Genomic DNA, 19,968 nt, shown 5'->3' on the forward strand with positions numbered 1-19,968 from the left:
TGTTGCAGGGGTTGTACACAGGGGGCAAGATGGGTCCTTTCCAAGCCACAGGTGCAGATTAGTGGGAGAGGGTAGGACATCATATGTAGCTCGGATGATGAAACTCAATCGGTTGGACTCCATGCCCCAAAGCTCGCTCCATGTTAGTTTCTTCCTCTCAACCCCCTTCCACCTCATCCAGCGGCCCTGTTTGGCTTGTGCCACAGCTTTGGAGCATCTGGCTGCTTCTTCCTGTCGTCGCACTTCCTCCACCACCAAAGTGCGACGCTCAGTTATAGATGCCTTCTGCCAGAGAGGTGTCGTAGCTCCAAGGCCAAATCCCGCTCTTCCTTGTTGGACGTGGCCCACTACGTCCCGGTGCAGGAGGGCAGATTTGGCCTGTAGCACCGCTGTGGCAGAGGTCCACTTCCTCCCAGTTGCTAGGGTAGGAGCGGCACCTCTTACCATGGGGTCCCGGGAGTCGGCAAGGGACATGTCCAGCCTCACCTTCGCACACTTAAAATCTTCCACCAGACTTGAGATAGGCAGTGACAGGGCTCCTTTACAGTACAGTCCAACACTGCTGACGCACTTCGGAAGCCCAAGCCATTTCCTCACATGCGTGTTCACTAGCCTTTCCAAGCGATTGGCATGGCTAAGTGAAACCTCGTACATGGTCAATGGCCACAGCAGCCTGGGTAGCAGCCCAAACTGGTAACACCACAGCTTCAGCTTCCCTGGCAGTGCAGTGTTGTCAATTTGCTTAAGGCCATTAGCCACATCCTGCTGAAGTTGCTGAAGTTACTGAGTGTCTTTGAGGTCTGCATTATACCATCGCCCAAGGCTCTTAATGGGCTTCTCGAGGACTGTTGGAATTGGTTCCTCGCTGATGTAAAATCGCTCGCCTCTTAGTTGGCCTTCCACAATGGAGATGCTGCATGACTTGCTTGGTTTGAATTGCATTCTTGCCCATTCGATGTTTTCTTGGAGTTTGTGGAGCAATCGTCTGGTGCAAGGTTTTGTTGTTGTAATGATGGTCATGTCGTCCATGTAGGCCCTTACTGGTGGAAGACGCAGGCCGCTCTTGGTCCTCTCACCTCCCACCACCCAACGAGATGCCCGTATTATTAGTTCCATAGCCATGATGAAGGCCAACGGTGAAATTGTGCAGCCTGCCATGATGCCAATTTCCAGATGTTGCCAGGCAGTGGTGGTGTTTTCAACCGTTATACAAAACTGGAGATCCTGAAAGTAGCCCTTGACCAATTTTGTGATGTGCTCTGGTACCCCAAAGTAACTGAAGGCTATCCACAAGATGTTGTGAGGGACTGACCCAAAGGCATTTGCAAGGTCTAGAAAGATCACATGCAGGTCTCTACGCTCTTTCTTGGCCGATTGTATCTGATGCCAGATCATATTGGCATGCTCCATGCATCCTGAGAACCCCTGGATCCCAGCCTTCTGCACTGATGTATCAATGAAGTTGTTTCTTTGCAGGTATGTAGAGAGCCGTTGGGCCAAGACTCTGAAGAATATCTTTCTCTCTACGTTCAGAAGGCTGATCTGGCGGAATTGACTGATGGTTGCAGAGTCCTTTTCTTTAGGGATCAGAATTCCTCCTGCCCTTCTCCATGCCTTTGGAATCACTCCCATCCGCCAGGCCACCTTCATTAGTTTCCAGAGGTACTTAAGAACTTCAGGAGCGTTCTTGTAAAACCGGTAAGGGATACCATTGGGCCCAGGTGCTGATGCTGATCTTGCCTGCCTCACGACCTTTTCCACTTCGCTCCATGTGGGGGGCCTGACATCCATCTGGTGTTCAGGTGCATGAATTGGTGGCATGTTGTCCGGGATAGTAACTGACTCATACCTTCGCTCATCAGAGTAGGTCTTCCTCAGGTGCTCTTCCAGGTCTTTAATTGGTGCTTTCAGGCTCCCACTCCTTTCTTTGTCAAAGATGCCCTTTACAAAGCAGTAGGGGTCAGTATAGAAACGGGTCCTTGATCTTTCTTTCCTCTTGCGCTGCCGCCTGAGGTGCTCAGACCTTCGCAGACTTGTCAATCGCTGTTTTATCCCAGCCTGCAGGTCATCCAGTCCCACTCTCTCCATCTCTGTAGCCTTCCTCCACTGCTTTCTCAGTTGTCTTCTATCCTTCACCAGCCTATCAATTTCCCGCTGCCTCCTGGACTTCGCCTGGTTTATGGGGCTTATCCGCTGCCTCTGCGTCATGGGTTTTACCCCAAACCTCTCCGCGCCATAGCTGTAAATAATGGCCCCCATGTTCTCCAGTTTTCGATCAAGGGCAGCCAGGTCTAACGCCATTGTCTTCCACTCTCGCTTCTGGCTGGATTTGGGCCACAGGATCTGCGATTTCCTTCCTTCCATCTTCTTCTCTGTTGTTGCTTGTAACTGGCTGGGTGCTGAGCTAAAGAAGGATGTTGGGTGAGGCTGGCTGAGTACTGGGCTAAAGCCTGCTGTTAGATGTTGCTGACTGGGTTCTGAGGTTGGGACTGCTACTAAGTATTGCAGTCCTGGCTCCAAGTTGGGGAAAGTTGGTGGCTGTGGATTGCTGTACGCTGCTGCTGTCTGCTCTTGCCTGGGCTCTGCGCTGGTGCCTACTGGAGGGTCAATGCAATGCTGAGCTTCAGTTGAGGTACTGATGCCCTGAGGACTGTGGGGGTTCTCCTGCCTCTGGGCTTCATTCGACTGATTTGGCCGACTTCTCAAGAAGTACTGCTCAATGCGAGACCCCTTGCTGAGGCATTTCTTTAGCCCTTGGTGGATTTTAAGGCCCCTCTCTGTTGTTACTTTTGACCAGCCGCAGATGCAACTCCGTCGTTCTTCTCCTGCCAGCGTTTGCAACCCATCCATTGTGGTGCTTGTTTTCCTATTCATCGTCTGTTCCATTCCAAGGTCTGTTACCATATAGTCCGTCCGTGCTGGGTCATCTTCCGCCCCCACTCTCACAGACCCTGGGGGTGTTTTCTTCTTTGAAGTCTTCGTAGCAATGATGGGTGAAAACACACACAAAGGCAAACAGTCCAAAACGGCAGGCAAGATCAGAAACATGAAAACAGGTAAAGGGTCGGTTGAGGCGGAAACAGTACATCAAAGGCACAACGAGACCGAGAACAAGGCACAAGAATCAAGAAACCAGGAAAACAAGAACACGGGAAGAAAGGCTCGGTAATGTGTATGTAATGTAGTGTAATACTTCGCGATGCTACTGCATCAGTGCAGTCCTTAAATAGCCAAACAGAGAGTTCGCTAATTGAGTTCAGGCGCGTCTTGTTCATGGCGCGCGTGCTGGAGCTCACTCGGTGCGCGCAGCCCGAGGCGTGCCTTCAGGTGCACACGCCACAGCGCACAGTACTGACAGTTTTTAATTGTAGGTTTTGTATTAAAAACTGTATGGATGTGCCAGAAGCCAAACCCATGCATGCAGGTCATTGTCAGCCCAAAGGGATTAATGATCCAAAAGTGGAGTCTGGTCCATTAACACAAGAACTCATTGCCATGTTTGTGTTCAGCAAACAAGCATGTTATTAAAACCAAGAAGTGGATAGAGAACCCACTCAATGGGATTAGATCCTTACACGCTAACAAAGAAGGATTTTTCCTATGAGTTGGAAAATTATCCATCCGTTGAGTTCCCCAACATCTCAGACTACCTGCTGCTGCAGACATCGTTCTACATGGACACACAGATGAAAACCTGGAAGATCCTGGAGGAGAACAACTTTTTATATGTGGCTGGGTTAAAGATCTGGGGATCAGGACACTACACGATAGACAGTGGTAGACGGATCTAAGTGCAGGAAGAGTGTTTATTAGCAGGCATGATATTTAAGTTAAGTTTATTTTTATAGCGCTTTGAACAAACAGACATTGTCGCAAAGCAGCTTCACAGAAAATTAAAGACTTTAAACATGAGCTAATTTTATCCCAAATCTATCCCCAATGATCAAGCCTGTGGCGACGGTGGTGAGGAAAAACTCAGATGACATGAGGAAGAAACCTTGAGAGGAACCGAACTCAACAGGGAACCCATCCTCATCTGGGTGATAACAGAAAGCATGATTATAAATAACTCGCTTCTATAACTGTGTCCTATAGAGTCACAAAGTATAACTGTGGAACCAGGAAATTCATTATAGTTTTAACAGGAAGTCTGTGTTGCTGAAGTTATAAACTGTTCACTGATGGAAACTTGAGTGCAAAACTGTTCATGACATCTGCAGCCCTAAAGTTAGCAAGTCAACTGAAGTCCTCAGATATAAATGCATTACTGTAAGAGTCCAGAGCGTCTTCCAAGTGTTGTGTGTTTTTTTTTTTTTTTTTTAAGCAAAACAGAAAGGGTATTTAAACAGAGTTATAAACATGGCTAGAAACAAATTGGACAGTGATGATGACAATACTTCGCAAAGCCTCTGTGAAAACAGCTTCCGTATCTGTGCGTGCTGATTGCACTCAAATCAGCGTCAGGTGTTCCCCATAACGACTGGGTCCCAATCACGCGCACAACGCGCTCCGTGAGTGCACGCGGCCGCTCGAGCTGCACCAGGCTTAAGTGCACAAAGGTGTGACAGTCAAGTGTTCACCGACTGTGTGACCACAACTTTTAGCTCGCGTGTATGTCGCCATCAAAATGCCTCATTTTCATCAATAACCCGTCGCAAAGCACCGCGAGCTGTAGTGAGACTGTAGCTTAATGAGGTGGATGTGACGTCAGATGCAACCCAGCAATTGTACCCTAAAGATTAAAAATTAGCTTCAACTTGAAAAAAAATTCACAGAACACTAGATGTCGCTTCACGGCCCACTAATGGGCTGCAGCCCAGTGGTTGAGAAACACTGCACTACACCACCGTGCCACGCCTTATGCCAATCACTAGACTGATAATTCAGTGTATTTTTGTGAGCTGCTGTGACTTTTCTTATTTGTAAGATAGAAGTGTAAAGGATGGAATGATGAAGTAAATGTAAATAAAATGTAAATATTATTTTTGGTAATATTAGCCTCTTTTAAAACTGTTAAAAATAGCGACAGTTTTTAAACTAAGTTTTCACCGTCTGTTCAGTATTAGTGCTGACAGATGTTTACAACTGTTTACTAGTGCTGAGCCAGTGTGTGTTACTGTCAGAAAACTTGTGTTGAATTACAGGATGGTTTTCTTTAATGTACCGTCCATTGCAGGGCTCCATGCACACACACTTTTACACACTCATTCACACCTAAAGGGCAGTTTATCTTCACCAGTCCCCCCACTAGCAGGCGCCCTTGTTCTGCATTATTATAAAACTTGGTGTGTTTCATCACTGAGTTACTCACCGCAGTGTCTCCAGTTTACACTCGTGTTTCTTCAGTAGATCACAGAGCTTCTCCACTCCTGAGTCTCCCAGTTTACACCCACTCAGATCCAGCTCTCTGATGTGTGATGGATTTGTACAGAGAGCTGAAGCCAAAGCAGTGCAGGATTTCTCACTGACGCTGTTCCTCAGTCTGCAGAGGGAGACAGAGAAAAGATATTTAGTCCTTTATTGGAGTGAACTCAACACTGTTACAGTATTAAGGTCAATAACTAATCTGGAAAGTGCTGAAGCCAAAGCAGTGCAGGATTTCTCACTGACGCTCTTCCTCAGTCTGCAGAAAGGAAATAGCATAAAGTGTTATCTCGTACAATAAGGGAGTATTGTTCAATGGTTACATTGACCCCAGAACACACACACACACACACACACACACACACACACACACACACACTTCTTGAAGCTGCATTTGTTCACTTATTTGGACCTCATGCCAATCATCCGTCCACTATCTGTAGCCGCTTATCCTGTGCAGGATCGCGGGCGGGCTGGAGCCTATCCCAGCTGACTATGGGTGAGAGGCGGGGTTCACCCTGGATAAGTCGCCAGATCATCGCAGGACTGACACACAGAGACAACCATTCACACTCACATTCACACCTACGGTCAATTTAGAGTCACCAGTTATCCTAACCTGCATGTCTTTGGACTGTGGGGGAAACCGGAGCACCCGGAGGAAACCCACGCGGACACGGGGAGAACATGCAAACTCCGCACAGAAAGGCCACATCAACCACTGGGCTTGAACCCAGAACCTTCTTGCTGTGAGGTGACAGCACTAACCACTACACCAGGGGTTCTCAACCTTTTCTACTTTAAGGCCCACCTATTCATATTTGTAACGAGTTGGGGCCCATTAAAAAAGATCCCCAATTATTTTGGCTCATCTATTCTCTTAGAATCTAATAATCTACTGTAAAGTGTATCAATGGAACACAACATCACTCCCTGTTACAGCTGGGAGCTCAGGAATTCAATAAATGCAGTAAAAACAAACTGTTTTTGTCAGGTACGCGAGAGAGGCGGATGTATGTGCAGAAGTGTTCAGTTTAATACAGTGCAATATGTACACAAAGTGCAGAAAACACACACAAAGGCAAACAGTCCAAAACGGCAGGCAAGATCAGAAACATGAAAACAGGCAAAGGGTCGGTCGAGGCGGAAACAGTACATCAAAGGCACAACGAGACCGAGAACAAGGCACAAGAATCAAGAAACCAGGAAAACAAGAACACGGGAAGAAAGGCTCGGTAATGCGTACTTAATGTAGTGTAATACTTCGCGATGCTACTGCATCAGTGCAGTCCTTAAATAGCCAAACAGAGAGTTCGCTAATTGAGTTCAGGTGCGTCTTGTTCATGGCGCGCGTGCTGGAGCTCACTCTGTGCTCGCACAGCCCGAGGCGTGCCTTCAGGTGCACACGCCACAGCGCACAGGACTGACAGTTTTTAATTGTAGGTTTTGTATTTAAAACTGTATGGATGTGCCAGAAGCCAAACCCATGCATGCAGGTCATCCTCAGCCCAAAGGGATTAATGATCCAAAAGTGGAGTCTGGTCCATTCACACAAGAACTCATTGCCATGTTTGTGTTCAGCAAACAAGCAAGTTATTAAAACCAAGAAGTGGATATAGAACCCACTCAATGGGATTAGATCCTTACACGCTAACAAAGAAGGATTTTGCCTATGAGTTGGAAAATTATCCATCCGTTGAGTTCCCCAACATCTCAAATTACCTGCTGCTGCAGACATCGTTCTACACGGACACACAGATGAAAACCTGGAAGATCCTGCAGGAGAACAACTTTTTATATGTGGCTGGGTTAAAGATCTGGGGATCAGGACACTACACGATAGACGGCGGTCGACGGATCTAAGTGCAGGAAGAGTGTTTATTAGCAGGCATGATATTTAAGTCAAGTCAAGTTTATTTTATAGCGCTTTTAACAAACAGACATTGTTGCAAAGCAGCTTCACAGAAAATTAAAGACTTTAAACATGAGCTAATTTTATCCCGAATCTATCCCCAATGATCAAGCCTGTGGCGACGGTGGTGAGGAAAAACTCAGATGACATGAGGAAGAAACCTTGAGAGGAACCGGACTCAACAGGGAACCCATCCTCATCTGGGTGATCACAGAAAGCATGATTATAAATAACTCGCTTCAATAACTGTGTCCTATAGAGTCACAAAGTGTAACTGTGGAACCAGGAAATTCATTATAGTTTAAACAGGAAGTCTGTGTTGTTGAAGTTATAAACTGTTCATTGATGGAAACTTGAGTGCAAAACTGTTCATGACATCTGCAGCCATAAAGTTAGCAAGTCAACTGAAGTCCTCAGATATAAATGCATTACTGTAAGAGTCCAGAGCGTCTTCCAAGTGTTTTTTTTTAAAGCAAAACAGAAAGGGTATTTAAACAGCGTTATAAACATGGCTAGAAACAAATTGGACAGTGATGATGACAATACTTCGCAAAGCCTCTGTGAAAACAGCTTCCGTATCTGTGTGTGCTGATTGCACTCAAATCAGCGTCAGGTGTTCCCCATAACGACTGGGTCCCAATCACGCGCACAACGCACTCCGTGAGTGCACGCGGCCGCTCGAGCTGCACCAGGCTTAAGTGCACAAAGGTGTGACAGTCAAGTGTTCACCGACTGTGTGACCACAACTTTTAGCTCGCGTGTATGTCGCCATCAAAATGCCTCATTTTCATCAATAACCCGTCGCAAAGCACCACGAGCTGTAGTGAGACTGTAGCTTAATGAGGTGGATGTGACGTCAGATGCAACCCAGCAATTGTACCCTAAAGATTAAAAATTAGCTTCAACTTGAAAAAAAATTCACAGAACACTAGATGTCGCTTCGCGGCTCACTAATGGGCTGCAGCCCGGTGGTTGAGAAACACTGCACTACACCACCGTGCCGCGCCTTATGCCAATCACTAGACTGATAATTCAGTGTATTTTGTGAGCTGCTGTGACTTTTCTTATTTGTAAGATAGAAGTGTAAAGGATGGAATGATGAAGTAAATGTAAATAAAATGTAAATATTATTTTGGGTAATATTAGCCTCTTTTAAAACTGTTAAAAATAGTGACAGTTTTTAAACTAAGTTTTCACTGTCTGTTCAGTATTAGTGCTGACAGATGTTTACAGCTGTTTACTAGTGCTGAGCCAGTGTGTGTTACTGTCAGAAAACTTGTGTTGAATTACAGTATGGTTTTCTTTAATGTACCGTCCATTGCAGGGCTCCATGCACACACACTTTTACACACTCATTCACACCTAAAGGGCAGTTTATCTTCACCAGTCCCCCCACTAGCAGGCGCCCTTGTTCTGCATTATTATAAAACTTAGTGTGTTTCATCACTGAGTTACTCACCGCAGTGTCTCCAGTTTACACTCGTGTTTCTTCAGTAGATCACAGAGCTTCTCCACTCCTGAGTCTCCCAGTTCACACCCACTCAGATGCAGCTCTCTGATGTGTGATGGATTTGTACAGAGAGCTGAAGCCAAAGCAGTGCCGGATTTCTCACTGAACATGTAACTCAGTCTGCAGAGGGAGACAGAGAAAAGATATTTAGTCCTTTATTAGAGTGAACTCAACACTGTTACAGTATTAAGGTCAATAACTAATCTGGAAAGTGCTGAAGCCAAAGCAGTGCCGGATTTCTCACTGACGCTCTTCCTCAGTCTGCAGAAAGGAAATAGCATAAAGTGTCATCTCATGTACAATAAGGGAGTATTATTCAGTGGTTACATTGACCCCAGAACACACACACACACACACTTCTTGAAGCTGCATTTGTTCACTTATTTGGACCTCATGCCAATCATCCGTCCACTATCTGTAGCCGCTTATCCTGTGCAGGATCGCGGGCGGGCTGGAGCCTATCCCAGCTGACTATGGGTGAGAGGCGGGGTTCACCCTGGATAAGTCGCCAGATCATCGCAGGACTGACACACAGAGACAACCATTCACACTCACATTCACACCTACGGTCAATTTAGAGTCACCAGTTATCCTAACCTGCATGTCTTTGGACTGTGGGGGAAACCGGAGCACCCGGAGGAAACCCACGCGGACACGGGGAGAACATGCAAACTCCGCACAGAAAGGCCACATCAACCACTGGGCTTGAACCCAGAACCTTCTTGCTGTGAGGCGACAGTGCTAACCACTACACCAGGGGTTCTCAACCTTTTCTACTTTCAGGCCCACCTATTCATATTTGTAACGAGTCAGGGCCCATTAAAAAAGATCCCCAATTATTTTGGCTCATCTATTCTCTTAGAATCTAATAATCTACTGTAAAGTGTATCAATGGAACACAACATCACTCCCTGTTACAGCTGGGAGCTCAGGAATTCAATAAATGCAGTAAAAACAAACTGTTTTTGTCAGGTACGCGAGAGAGGCGGATGTATGTGCAGAAGTGTTCAGTTTAATACAGTGCAATATGTACACAAAGTGCAGAACACACACAAAGGCAAACAGTCCAAAACGGCAGGCAAGATCAGAAACATGAAAACAGGTAAAGGGTCGGTCGAGGCGGAAACAGTCCATCAAAGGCACAACGAGACCGAGAACAAGGCACAAGAATCAAGAAACCAGGAAAACAAGAACACGGGAAGAAAGGCTCGGTAATGTGTATGTAATGTAGTGTAATACTTCGCGATGCTACTGCATCAGTGCAGTCCTTAAATAGCCAAACAGAGAGTTCGCTAATTGAGTTCAGGTGCGTCTTGTTCATGGCGCGCGTGCTGGAGCTCACTCGGTGCTCGCACAGCCCGAGGCGTGCCTTCAGGTGCACACGCCACAGCGCACAGGACTGACAGTTTTTAATTGTAGGTTTTGTATTTAAAACTGTAAGTATGTGCCAGAAGCCAAACCCATGCATGCAGCTCATTCTCAGCCCAAAGGGATTAATGATCCAAAAGTGGAGTCTGGTCCATTCACACAAGAACTCATTGCCATGTTTGTGTTCAGCAAACAAGCACGTTATTAAAACCAAGAAGTGGATATAGAACCCACTCAATGGGATTAGATCCTTACACACTAACAAAGAAGGATTTTTCCTATGAGTTGGAAAATTATCCATCCGTTGAGTTCCCCAACATCTCAGACTACCTGCTGCTGCAGACATCGTTCTACACGGACACAGGTGAAAACCTGGAAGATCCTGGAGGAGAACAACTTTTTATATGTGGCTGGGTTAAAGATCTGGGGATCAGGACACTACACGATAGACAGCGGTAGACGGATCTAAGTGCAGGAAGAGTGTTTATTAGCAGGCATGATATTTAAGTCAAGTTTATTTTATAGCGCTTTTAACAAACAGACATTGTCGCAAAGCAGCTTCACAGAAAATTAAAGACTTTAAACATGAGCTAATTTTATCCCGAATCTATCCCCAATGATCAAGCCTGTGGCGACGGTGGTGAGGAAAAACTCAGATGACATGAGGAAGAAACCTTGAGAGGAACCGGACTCAACAGGGAACCCATCCTCATCTGGGTGATCACAGAAAGCATGAGTATAAATAACTCGCTTCTATAACTGTGTCCTATAGAGTCACAAAGTATAACTGTGGAACCAGGAAATTCATTATAGTTTTAACAGGAAGTCTGTGTTGTTGAAGTTATAAACTGTTCATTGATGGAAACTTGAGTGCAAAACTGTTCATGACATCTGCAGCCCTAAAGTTAGCAAGTCAACTGAAGTCCTCAGATATAAATGCATTACTGTAAAAGTCCAGAGCGTCTTCCAAGTGTTGTGTGTGTTTTTTTTTTTTTAAGCCAAACAGAAAGGGTATTTAAACAGAGTTATAAACATGGCTAGAAACAAATTGGACAGTGATGATGACAATACTTCGCAAAGCCTCTGTGAAAACAGCTTCCGTATCTGTGCGTGCTGATTGCACTCAAATCAGCGTCAGGTGTTCCCCATAACGACTGGGTCCCAATCACGCGCACAACGCGCTCCGTGAGTGCACGCGGCCGCTCGAGCTGCACCAGGCTTAAGTGCACAAAGCCGTGACAGTCAAGTGTTCACCGACTGTGTGACCACAACTTTTAGCTCACGTGTATGTCGCCATCAAAATGCCTCATTTTCATCAATAACCCGTCGCAAAGCACCGCGAGCTGTAGTGAGACTGTAGCTTAATGAGGTGGATGTGACGTCAGATTCAACCCAGGAATTGTACCCTAAAGATTAAAAATTAGCTTCAACTTGAAAAAAAATTCACAGAACACTAGATGTCGCTTCGCGGCTCACTAATGGGCTGCAGCCCGGTGGTTGAGAAACACTGCACTACACCACCGTGCCGCGCCTTATGCCAATCACTAGACTGATAATTCAGTGTATTTTGTGAGCTGCTGTGACTTTTCTTATTTGTAAGATAGAAGTGTAAAGGATGGAATGATGAAGTAAATGTAAATAAAATGTAAATATTATTTTGGGTAATATTAGCCTCTTTTAAAACTGTTAAAAATAGCGACAGTTTTTAAACTAAGTTTTCACTGTCTGTTCAGTATTAGTGCTGGCAGATGTTTACAGCTGTTTATGAGTGCTGAGCCAGTGTGTGTTACTGTCAGAAAACTTGTGTTGAATTACAGGATGGTTTTCTTTAATGTACCGTCCATTGCAGGGCTCCATGCACACACACTTTTACACACTCATTCACACCTAAAGGGCAGTTTATCTTCACCAGTCCCCCCACTAGCAGGCGCCCTTGTTCTGCATTATTATAAAACTTAGTGTGTTTCATCACTGAGTTACTCACCGCAGTGTCTCCAGTTTACACTCGTGTTTCTTCAGTAGATCACAGAGCTTCTCCACTCCTGAGTCTCCCAGTTCACACCCACTCAGATCCAGCTCTCTGATGTGTGATGGATTTGTACAGAGAGCTGAAGCCAAAGCAGTGCAGGATTTCTCACTGACGCTGTTCCTCAGTCTGCAGAAAGGAAACGGCATTTAGTCCAGCAGGACAGAAAAAAAGAAAAAAAAAAGAGACCCGAGTTGAAAATTGTTCATAAATTTTAAAAATTCTGATTTCCTTTTATCCAAGTGTTCTCATGTACACTAAGGGAGTATTGTTCAGTGGTTACATTGACCCCAGAACACACACACACACAAATTGTGCTGCCTTTTGTGAACTTATTTGGACCTTATGCCTGTTCCATGACAATAAGACCCTCTTCAAAAGTTTTATTGACACATTTTAATGGCAACCTCCATCTTCCTCCCCTCGAACGACCACATCCACTTCCGCTCCTTTCACAATACGAGTTTCACCTTTGTCATTCAGTGTAAGGAAACATATGTGAACATGTACAGCTTTAGCAAATTAAATACAACTTCTTCTTTTGGCTGCTCCTGATTAGGGGTCGCCACAGCAGATCTTTCGTCTCCATTGCTCCCTGTCTTCCGCATCCTTCTCTACCACACCTGCCACTTTCATGTCCTCGCTTTGGCCTTCCTTGTTTTTGTTTGCCTGGCAGCTCCATCCTCAACATTCTCTTTCCCACATGCTCTGCATCTCTTCTCAGGATGTGCCCATACAATCTCAGTCTCATCTCTCTTAGCTTAATTCCCAAGCTCTCCACATGTGCTGTCCCTCTGATGTGCTCGTTCCTTATCCTGTCCAACCTCGTCACTCCCATCGCAAACCTTAACATCCTCAACTCTGCCACGTCCAACTTTGCCTCCTGTCTCTTCGTTAAGGGTACAGTCTCCAATCCATACATCACAGCTGGTCTCACTACTGTCTTATACATCTTACCTTTCACTTTTGCTGGGACTTTCCGATCACAAATGACTCCCGAAATCCTTCTCCAACTGCTCCACCTTGCCTGCACTCTCTTTCTCACCTCACTATCGCAGCCCCCATTTTCCTGCACAGTTGACCCCAGGTACTTGAATTCACCAACTTTCTTTACGTCTGCTCCTTGCATCCTCACTACACTCTCATCCCCATTCTCACTGATGCTCTCATGTATTCTGTTTTGCTCCTGCTCACCTTCATTCCTCTTCGTTCCAATGCATACCTCCATCTCTCCAAACCCAACTCAACCTCCTTTCTACTTTCACCACATATCACAATATCATCCGCAAACATCATGTTCCATGGTGACTCTTGCCTCACTTCGTCCGTCAAGCTATCCATCACTCTGGCAAACAAGAAAGGACTCAAAGCAGATCCTTGATGGAGTCCCACCTGCACCTTGAACCATTCAGTCGTTCCAACTGCACACCTCACTGCTGTTTCACTGTTCTCATACATGTCTTGCACCACTCTGATATACTTCTCATTCACTCCACACTTTCTCATACAATACCATAACTCATCTCTCGGCACTCTATCGTATGTCTTCTCCAGGTCTACAAACACACAATGTAGCTTTTGCTGGCCTTCCCTGTACTTCTCCATTAACATTCTTAAAGCAAATATTGCATCTGACGTGCTCTTCCTTGGCATAAACCCGTACTGCTGTTCACAGATTGCTACCTTTCTTCTCAATCTCACCTCCAATACCCTTTCCCATATCTTCATGGTGTGGCTCATCAATTTTATCCCTCTATCAAGTATCAAGTCAACTTTATTGTCAAATATGCTATATATGCTCGACATACAGCACAGATGAAATATCAGTCCTCTCTGACCCACGGTGCAAATTGGCAATGCAATAAATAAAAATAGAATAACTGAAAAAAACCAAACAATATAAACAGTATAAACACTCTAGATAGGAACTAGACATACTAAACACTCAAACAATATAAACAGTATAAATGAACAGTATAAACACTAGATAAGAACAAGACGGACTAAACACTCAGACAATATAAACAGTATAAACACTCTAGATATTAACTAGACTAAACACACACACACGCACACAAATTGGTACAAATAACCGAACAGTCAAGGGCACTTGAGGTACAGCAGGTAAACATGAAATAAGCAGAATAAACAAACTAGCAGCTGTTAAGGTGAGGTAGTGCGGAATAGTACAAATGAGCAAAGTAAAGTGAGATGTGCGGTCCCTGAGTTCAGTGTGTTAATGAACGATGAGATGTATGTGTGTGTGTGTGTGTGTGTGTGTGTGTGTGTGTGTTGGGGGGGGGGGGGGACTGTGAGGATGACATGTCAGATGCTGAAGGGGGGTGTAGGACTCCCTATGTGTGGGTTGAGCACAGAGGACGGCAGGACAGAGATCAGGTTTATAATTTGGCTTTATTGCCACACTTTTCAGTCTAACAATAATCAATCGCACGGAGACACACACAACCGGCGTCTGCTTCAGGGATGAGCTCCTTCTGCTCTCGCTCTCCCTCCTCATATAGGGCACGGTCACTGGGAAGACACACAAACACAGGTTAATTGCTCTCAGGTGTAGTGATTCTGCCACTTACCTTCCCTGACTCCGCCCTCCTGTCACAGACCGGCGCTTGACCACGCCCCCGCTGCCACATACCCCCACCGCCCGACTCAGGCCGGGCGGCTGTCCGGCCTGCAGCCGACTCCCCCCCTTGACGGAAGAGGAAGTCCGCCACGACCATCTGCGCCCCCGGCCTGTGGACCACCTTGAAATTAAAGGGTTGGAGCGCCAGATACCAACGGGTGATCCGCACGTTGGCATCTTTCATGCGGTGGAGCCACTGGAGGGGCGCGTGGTCCGAACAGAGGGTGAAAGAGCGCCCCAGCAGGTAGTACCGGAGGGCGAGAACCGCCCACTTGATGGCCAAACACTCTTTCTCTATTGTGCTGTAGCGCCCCTCACGCACTCACAGCTTCCTGCTGATATACAGGACCGGGCGGTCCTCCCCCTCCACCTCCTGGGACAAAACCGCCCCCAGCCCTCTGTCCGACGCATCGGTCTGCAACATAAAAGGGAGAGAAAAGTCAGGGGAGTGTAGAAGTGGCCCCCCACACAGTGCAGCCTTTACCTCTGAGAAAGCCCGCTGGCATTGCTCCGTCCACTGGACCGGATCAGGTGCCCCCGTTTTAGTGAGATCAGTCAGTGGGGTGGTGACGTCCGAATAATTAGGTATAAACCTATGATAATAGCCAGCCAGCCCCAGGAACTGTCTCACCCCCTTTTTGGTCTTGGGCCTCGGGCAGGCCGCAATTGCTGCCGTCTTATTAATTTGGGGACGCACCTGCCCGTTGCCCAAGTGGAAGCCCAGATACCGTACTTCCACCCGCCCAATCGCACACTTCTTTGGGTTGGCTGTGAGCCCCGTTCGCCTCAGCGACCTAAGGACAGCCCTCAGATGTTCGAGGTGCCGCTGCCAGTCATTACTATAGATGATGTCATCTAAATACGCGGCCGCATAAGTGGCGTGAGGGCGGAGGACTCTGTCCATCAGCCGCTGAAACGTAGCGGGCGCCCCAAACAGCCCAAAAAGGAAGGGTGACGAATTGGTGTAAACCAAACGGTGTGAAAAAGGCCGTTTTTTCTCGGGATAGTGGAGTCAAGGGGATCTGCCAATATCCCTTCGTCAAATCCAGTGTCGAATAAAAGCGAGCAGCGCCGAGTCGGTCGAGCAACTCATCAATACGAGGCATTGGGTATGCGTCGAATTTAGACACCGCATTGACTTTTCTATAGTCCACACAGAACTGGACCGACCCGTCGGCCTTGGGTACCAAGGCCACCGGGCTGCTCCAATCACTGTGGGACTCCTCGACGATGCCCATTTCGAGCATGGTCTGAAGTTCTTCCCGAACCACCTTTTTTTTGTGTTCGGGTAGCCTGTAAGGGCGGCTACGCACTACCACCCCCGGGGGCGTCTCTATGTGGTGCTCTATGAGGTTAGTGCGACCGGGCAGGGGCGAGAAAACATCCGAAAACTCGGTCTGCAACTGGGCGACCTCCGTGAGTTGGGTCGGGGAGAGGTGGTGTCCACAGGGGACCGGAGAGGTACGTGATGCCAATGTCCCTTTTTGAACCTCCGGCCCCAGCTCCGCCTTCTCCGGAACCACCGACACCAACGCCACGGGGACCTCCTCGTTCCAGAGTTTAAGCAGATTGAGGTGGTAAATCTGCAGCGCCCCACCCCTGTCTGTTCGCCTCACCTCATAGTCGACATCCCCGACTCGCCGTGTGACCTCAAAGGGTCCTTGCCACTTGGCAATCAATTTGGAGCTCGACGTGGGGAACAGTACGAGTACTTTATCTCCCGGTGTGAACTCTCTAAGGAGCGTACCCTTGTTGTACAGGCGGGCTTGCCGTTCCTGGGCCTGCCGCAAATTCTCCTGAGTTAGGTGGGTGAGCATGTGGAGTTTTGAGCGCAGGTCCATAACGTACTGAATTTCGTTCTTACTTTGTGAAGGTCCCTCCTCCCAATTTTCCCGCAGCACGTCCAGGATGCCGCGTGGCTTACGCCCATATAATAATTCGAACGGGGAGAACCCCGTGGAGGCTTCGGGGACCTCTCGCACTGAGAACAGCAAGGGTTCGAGCCACTTATCCCAATTACGTGCGTCCTAACTTACGAATTTCTTAATAATATTTTTGAGGGTGCGGTTGAGCCGTTCCACTAAACCGTCCGTTTGTGGGCGATATACGCTGGTGCGGATCGGCTTAATCCCCAATAACCCATACAGTTCACGCAGTGTTCGTGACATAAACGTAGTGCCTTGATCAGTCAGAATCTCTTTCGGGATTCCAACTCGGGAGATGACGCGGAAGAGTGCCTCTGCAATACTGCGTGCTGAGATATTGCACAGAGGCACTGCTTCCAGGTATCGCGTTGCATAGTCCACCAGAACTAATATAAAGCGGTACCCTCGTGCTGACCGATCTAATGGCCTGACGAGATCCATCCCAATTCTCTCAAACGGGGTCTTGATTAACGGTAGAGGGCGCAAAGGCGCTTTTGGAATGGCCGCTGGATTTACTAACTGGCATTCGCGGCATGCCGTACACCACCTACGGACATCGCTGCGAATCCCCGGCCAATAGAATCGGGCCATTATTCGGGTTAGTGTTTTATCCTGCCCTAAGTGTCCAGCCATGGGATTAAAGTGAGCCACCTGGAATACCAATTCCCGGCGACTCTTTGGAATCAAAAGCTGCGTGACTCGCTCTTTAGTTTGAGTGTCCTGCGTCACTCGGTATAATCTATCCTTCATAATCGTGAAGTAGGGGAAGGACGGGAGCGTTTGACCATCAATTACTCTCACTTGGTCAAACGCATGCCGCAGAGTCTTGTCTCGCATCTGCTCTAATGGGAAATCCGCGAGGGATTCCCCAATAGAGAGAGGAGGAGCCGGCGGCTCCTCATTCTGACGCGGAGATGACATAGACGGCTCTGTGACAGCTGCTCCCGCCAAAGCGACACCAGGACCTCCCCCTGTCAACTGGCAGGACCCACTCTCTACTAGGCGCGTCATTAAACCCCGAAATCCCGGCCAATCAGTCCCCAAAATTAAAGAGTGGGTAAGGCGAGGATTAACCGCCGCCTTCACTATAAATTTTTCCCCTCTGAAAATAATGTGGACCGACACCAAAGGGTAGCGGTGAACATCCCCGTGCACAGACAACACCTTCACCCCTTGTGCTTCCCCCAATGCCTCGTTTTGAACCAGGCTTTGGCGAATTGAGGTCTGATTACAACCAGAATCCACCAATGCCTGATATGTAGCCCCTTGGATACTCACCGGTATGCGATACGCTCCGGCCCGATCGAGGGCGGCCTCTGGCGCATCGGGGATCCGAACCACCGTGCCCACTTCCATTGCTGTGCACTGCTGTTGAAGGTGGCCCGGTTCCCCGCAGCGCCAGCAAACCGGCCCGGGCTTTCCCTCTGCATCGGTGATCTGGGACTCACTCACCTGAGGTGGAGGAGAGACAGACACAGAAGGGAGAAACGGGAGGGCACCGCGGGTGCGGCGGGCCAGCTGGGGTGGTGCCGGCCCCTGCCTCCGCGGTGGGGGAATGGGGCGAGGACGGGACACAGGAGGAGGGAGAGAGAGAGAGAGAGAGAGAGAGAGAGAGAGAGAGAGAGAGCGAGAAGAGATGTCATCTGCTGTCCTGCCGCCGGGACAGCCGCCAGATGATCCTCCGCCAGCTTGACTGCCTGATCCAGCAACGCCGGGCGGTGGCACTGGACCCACTCCGCGGTTCCTGCTGGTAAGCGGGCGATGAACTGTTCCAGTACCACCTGGTCGATGATTCCCTCGGCGTCGCGATCGTCAGCCCTCAGCCACCGCCAGCAGGCGTCCCGGAGCTGCTGGCCGAATGCGAACGGCCGGCCGACTTTCTCCAATTGCAGTGCGCGGAAGCGCTGGCGCTGTTGTTCCGGTGTGCGCCCCATGCGCTGGAGGACGGCCCGGCGGAGGTCCGCGTAGGCCAGCCGGCGGTCGGCGGGGAGCTGTAGCGCGGCCAGCTGTGCCTCTCCTGTGAGCAGGGGGAGGAGGAGCGCCGTGCGCTGCTCCATCAGCCACCCCAAGGCTTCGGTGACCTGTTCAAACAACGTGAGGAACGCCTCGGGGTCGTCCTGTGGGCCCATCTTGGTGACAGTGAGGGGAGACGGGCCCGCGGCCGGAGCGCTGGTGGGCCCCGCTGATGCGAGGAGATGCCGGAACGCCTTGCGATCTTCCTGCTGGGCCAGCACCAGGGCTTCGAAGCACCGCTCTTGTTCCTTTTGGAGTGTGACGAGCGCCTGGTGCTGGCTTTGCTGAGCCGTGACGAGGGCGTGGACCAGGTCGGCGAACGGGGAGGATTCCATGGGGCTGCTGGGTTGGTGCTCCACTTTCCCAGGTTTCGGCACCACTGTAGGACTCCCTATGTGTGGGTGGAGCACAGAGGACGGCAGGACAGAGATCAGGTTTATAATTTGGCTTTATTGCCACACTTTTCAGTCTAACAATAATCAATCGCACGGAGACACACACAACTGGCGTCTGCTTCAGGGATGAGCTCCTTCTGCTCTCGCTCTCCCTCCTCATATAGGGCGTGGTCACTGGGAAGACACACAAACAGGTTAATTGCTCTCAGGTGTAGTGATTCTGCCACTTACCTTCCCTGACTCCACCCTCCTGTCACAGACCGGCGCTTGACCACGCCCCCGCTGCCACAGGGGGTGTGCGGGCAGAATCTGTGGCAGGGGGCAGAGGGGGGAGGAGGAGCAGAACAGGGAGGGAGTTGAGCCTCCTGACCGCCTGGTGAAAGAAACTGTTCGTGAGCCTGCTGGTTTTGGCCCGGAGACTCCGCAGTCTCCTCCCTGATGGCAGCAGGCTGAAGAGGCTGTGAGATGGGTGGGTGGGGTCACCTGCAATCCTGATGGCTTTGCGGGTGCGGCGGGAGTTATAGATATCCATTAGAGAAGGGAGAGAGACACCAATGATCTTCTCAGCTGCTCTCACGATGCGCTGCAGAGTCTTGCAGCAGGACACGGTGCAGGCGCCGTACCACACGGTGATGCAGCTGGTCAGGATGTTCTCGATGGTGCCTCTGTAGAATGTGTGCATGATGGGGGCCGGGACTCTTGCTCTCCTCAGTTTGCGGAGGAAGTACAGACGCTGTTGGGCTTTTTTGGCCAGTGATGCGGTGTTGTTGCTCCAGGACAGGTCTTCAGAGATGTGCACACCCAGAAACTGGGT

General features: G+C 48.7%; 1 protein-coding gene across 1 annotated transcript in view; it reads right to left on the reverse strand.

Moving 5' to 3' along the window:
• LOC132888466 (NACHT, LRR and PYD domains-containing protein 12-like) overlaps nucleotides 1-19,968 on the reverse strand; it is a 401,003-nt gene that overhangs the window by 280,745 nt on the left and 100,290 nt on the right. Inside the window, exon 11 of the mRNA XM_060924512.1 lies at nucleotides 15,432-15,443. Coding sequence (XP_060780495.1) covers nucleotides 15,432-15,443 — 12 coding nt within the window. The remainder of the gene's footprint in view (nucleotides 1-15,431; nucleotides 15,444-19,968) is intronic.

This window comes from Neoarius graeffei, chromosome 6 (genome assembly GCF_027579695.1).
Source record: "Neoarius graeffei isolate fNeoGra1 chromosome 6, fNeoGra1.pri, whole genome shotgun sequence".
NCBI classification, from domain to species: Eukaryota; Metazoa; Chordata; class Actinopteri; order Siluriformes; family Ariidae; genus Neoarius; species Neoarius graeffei.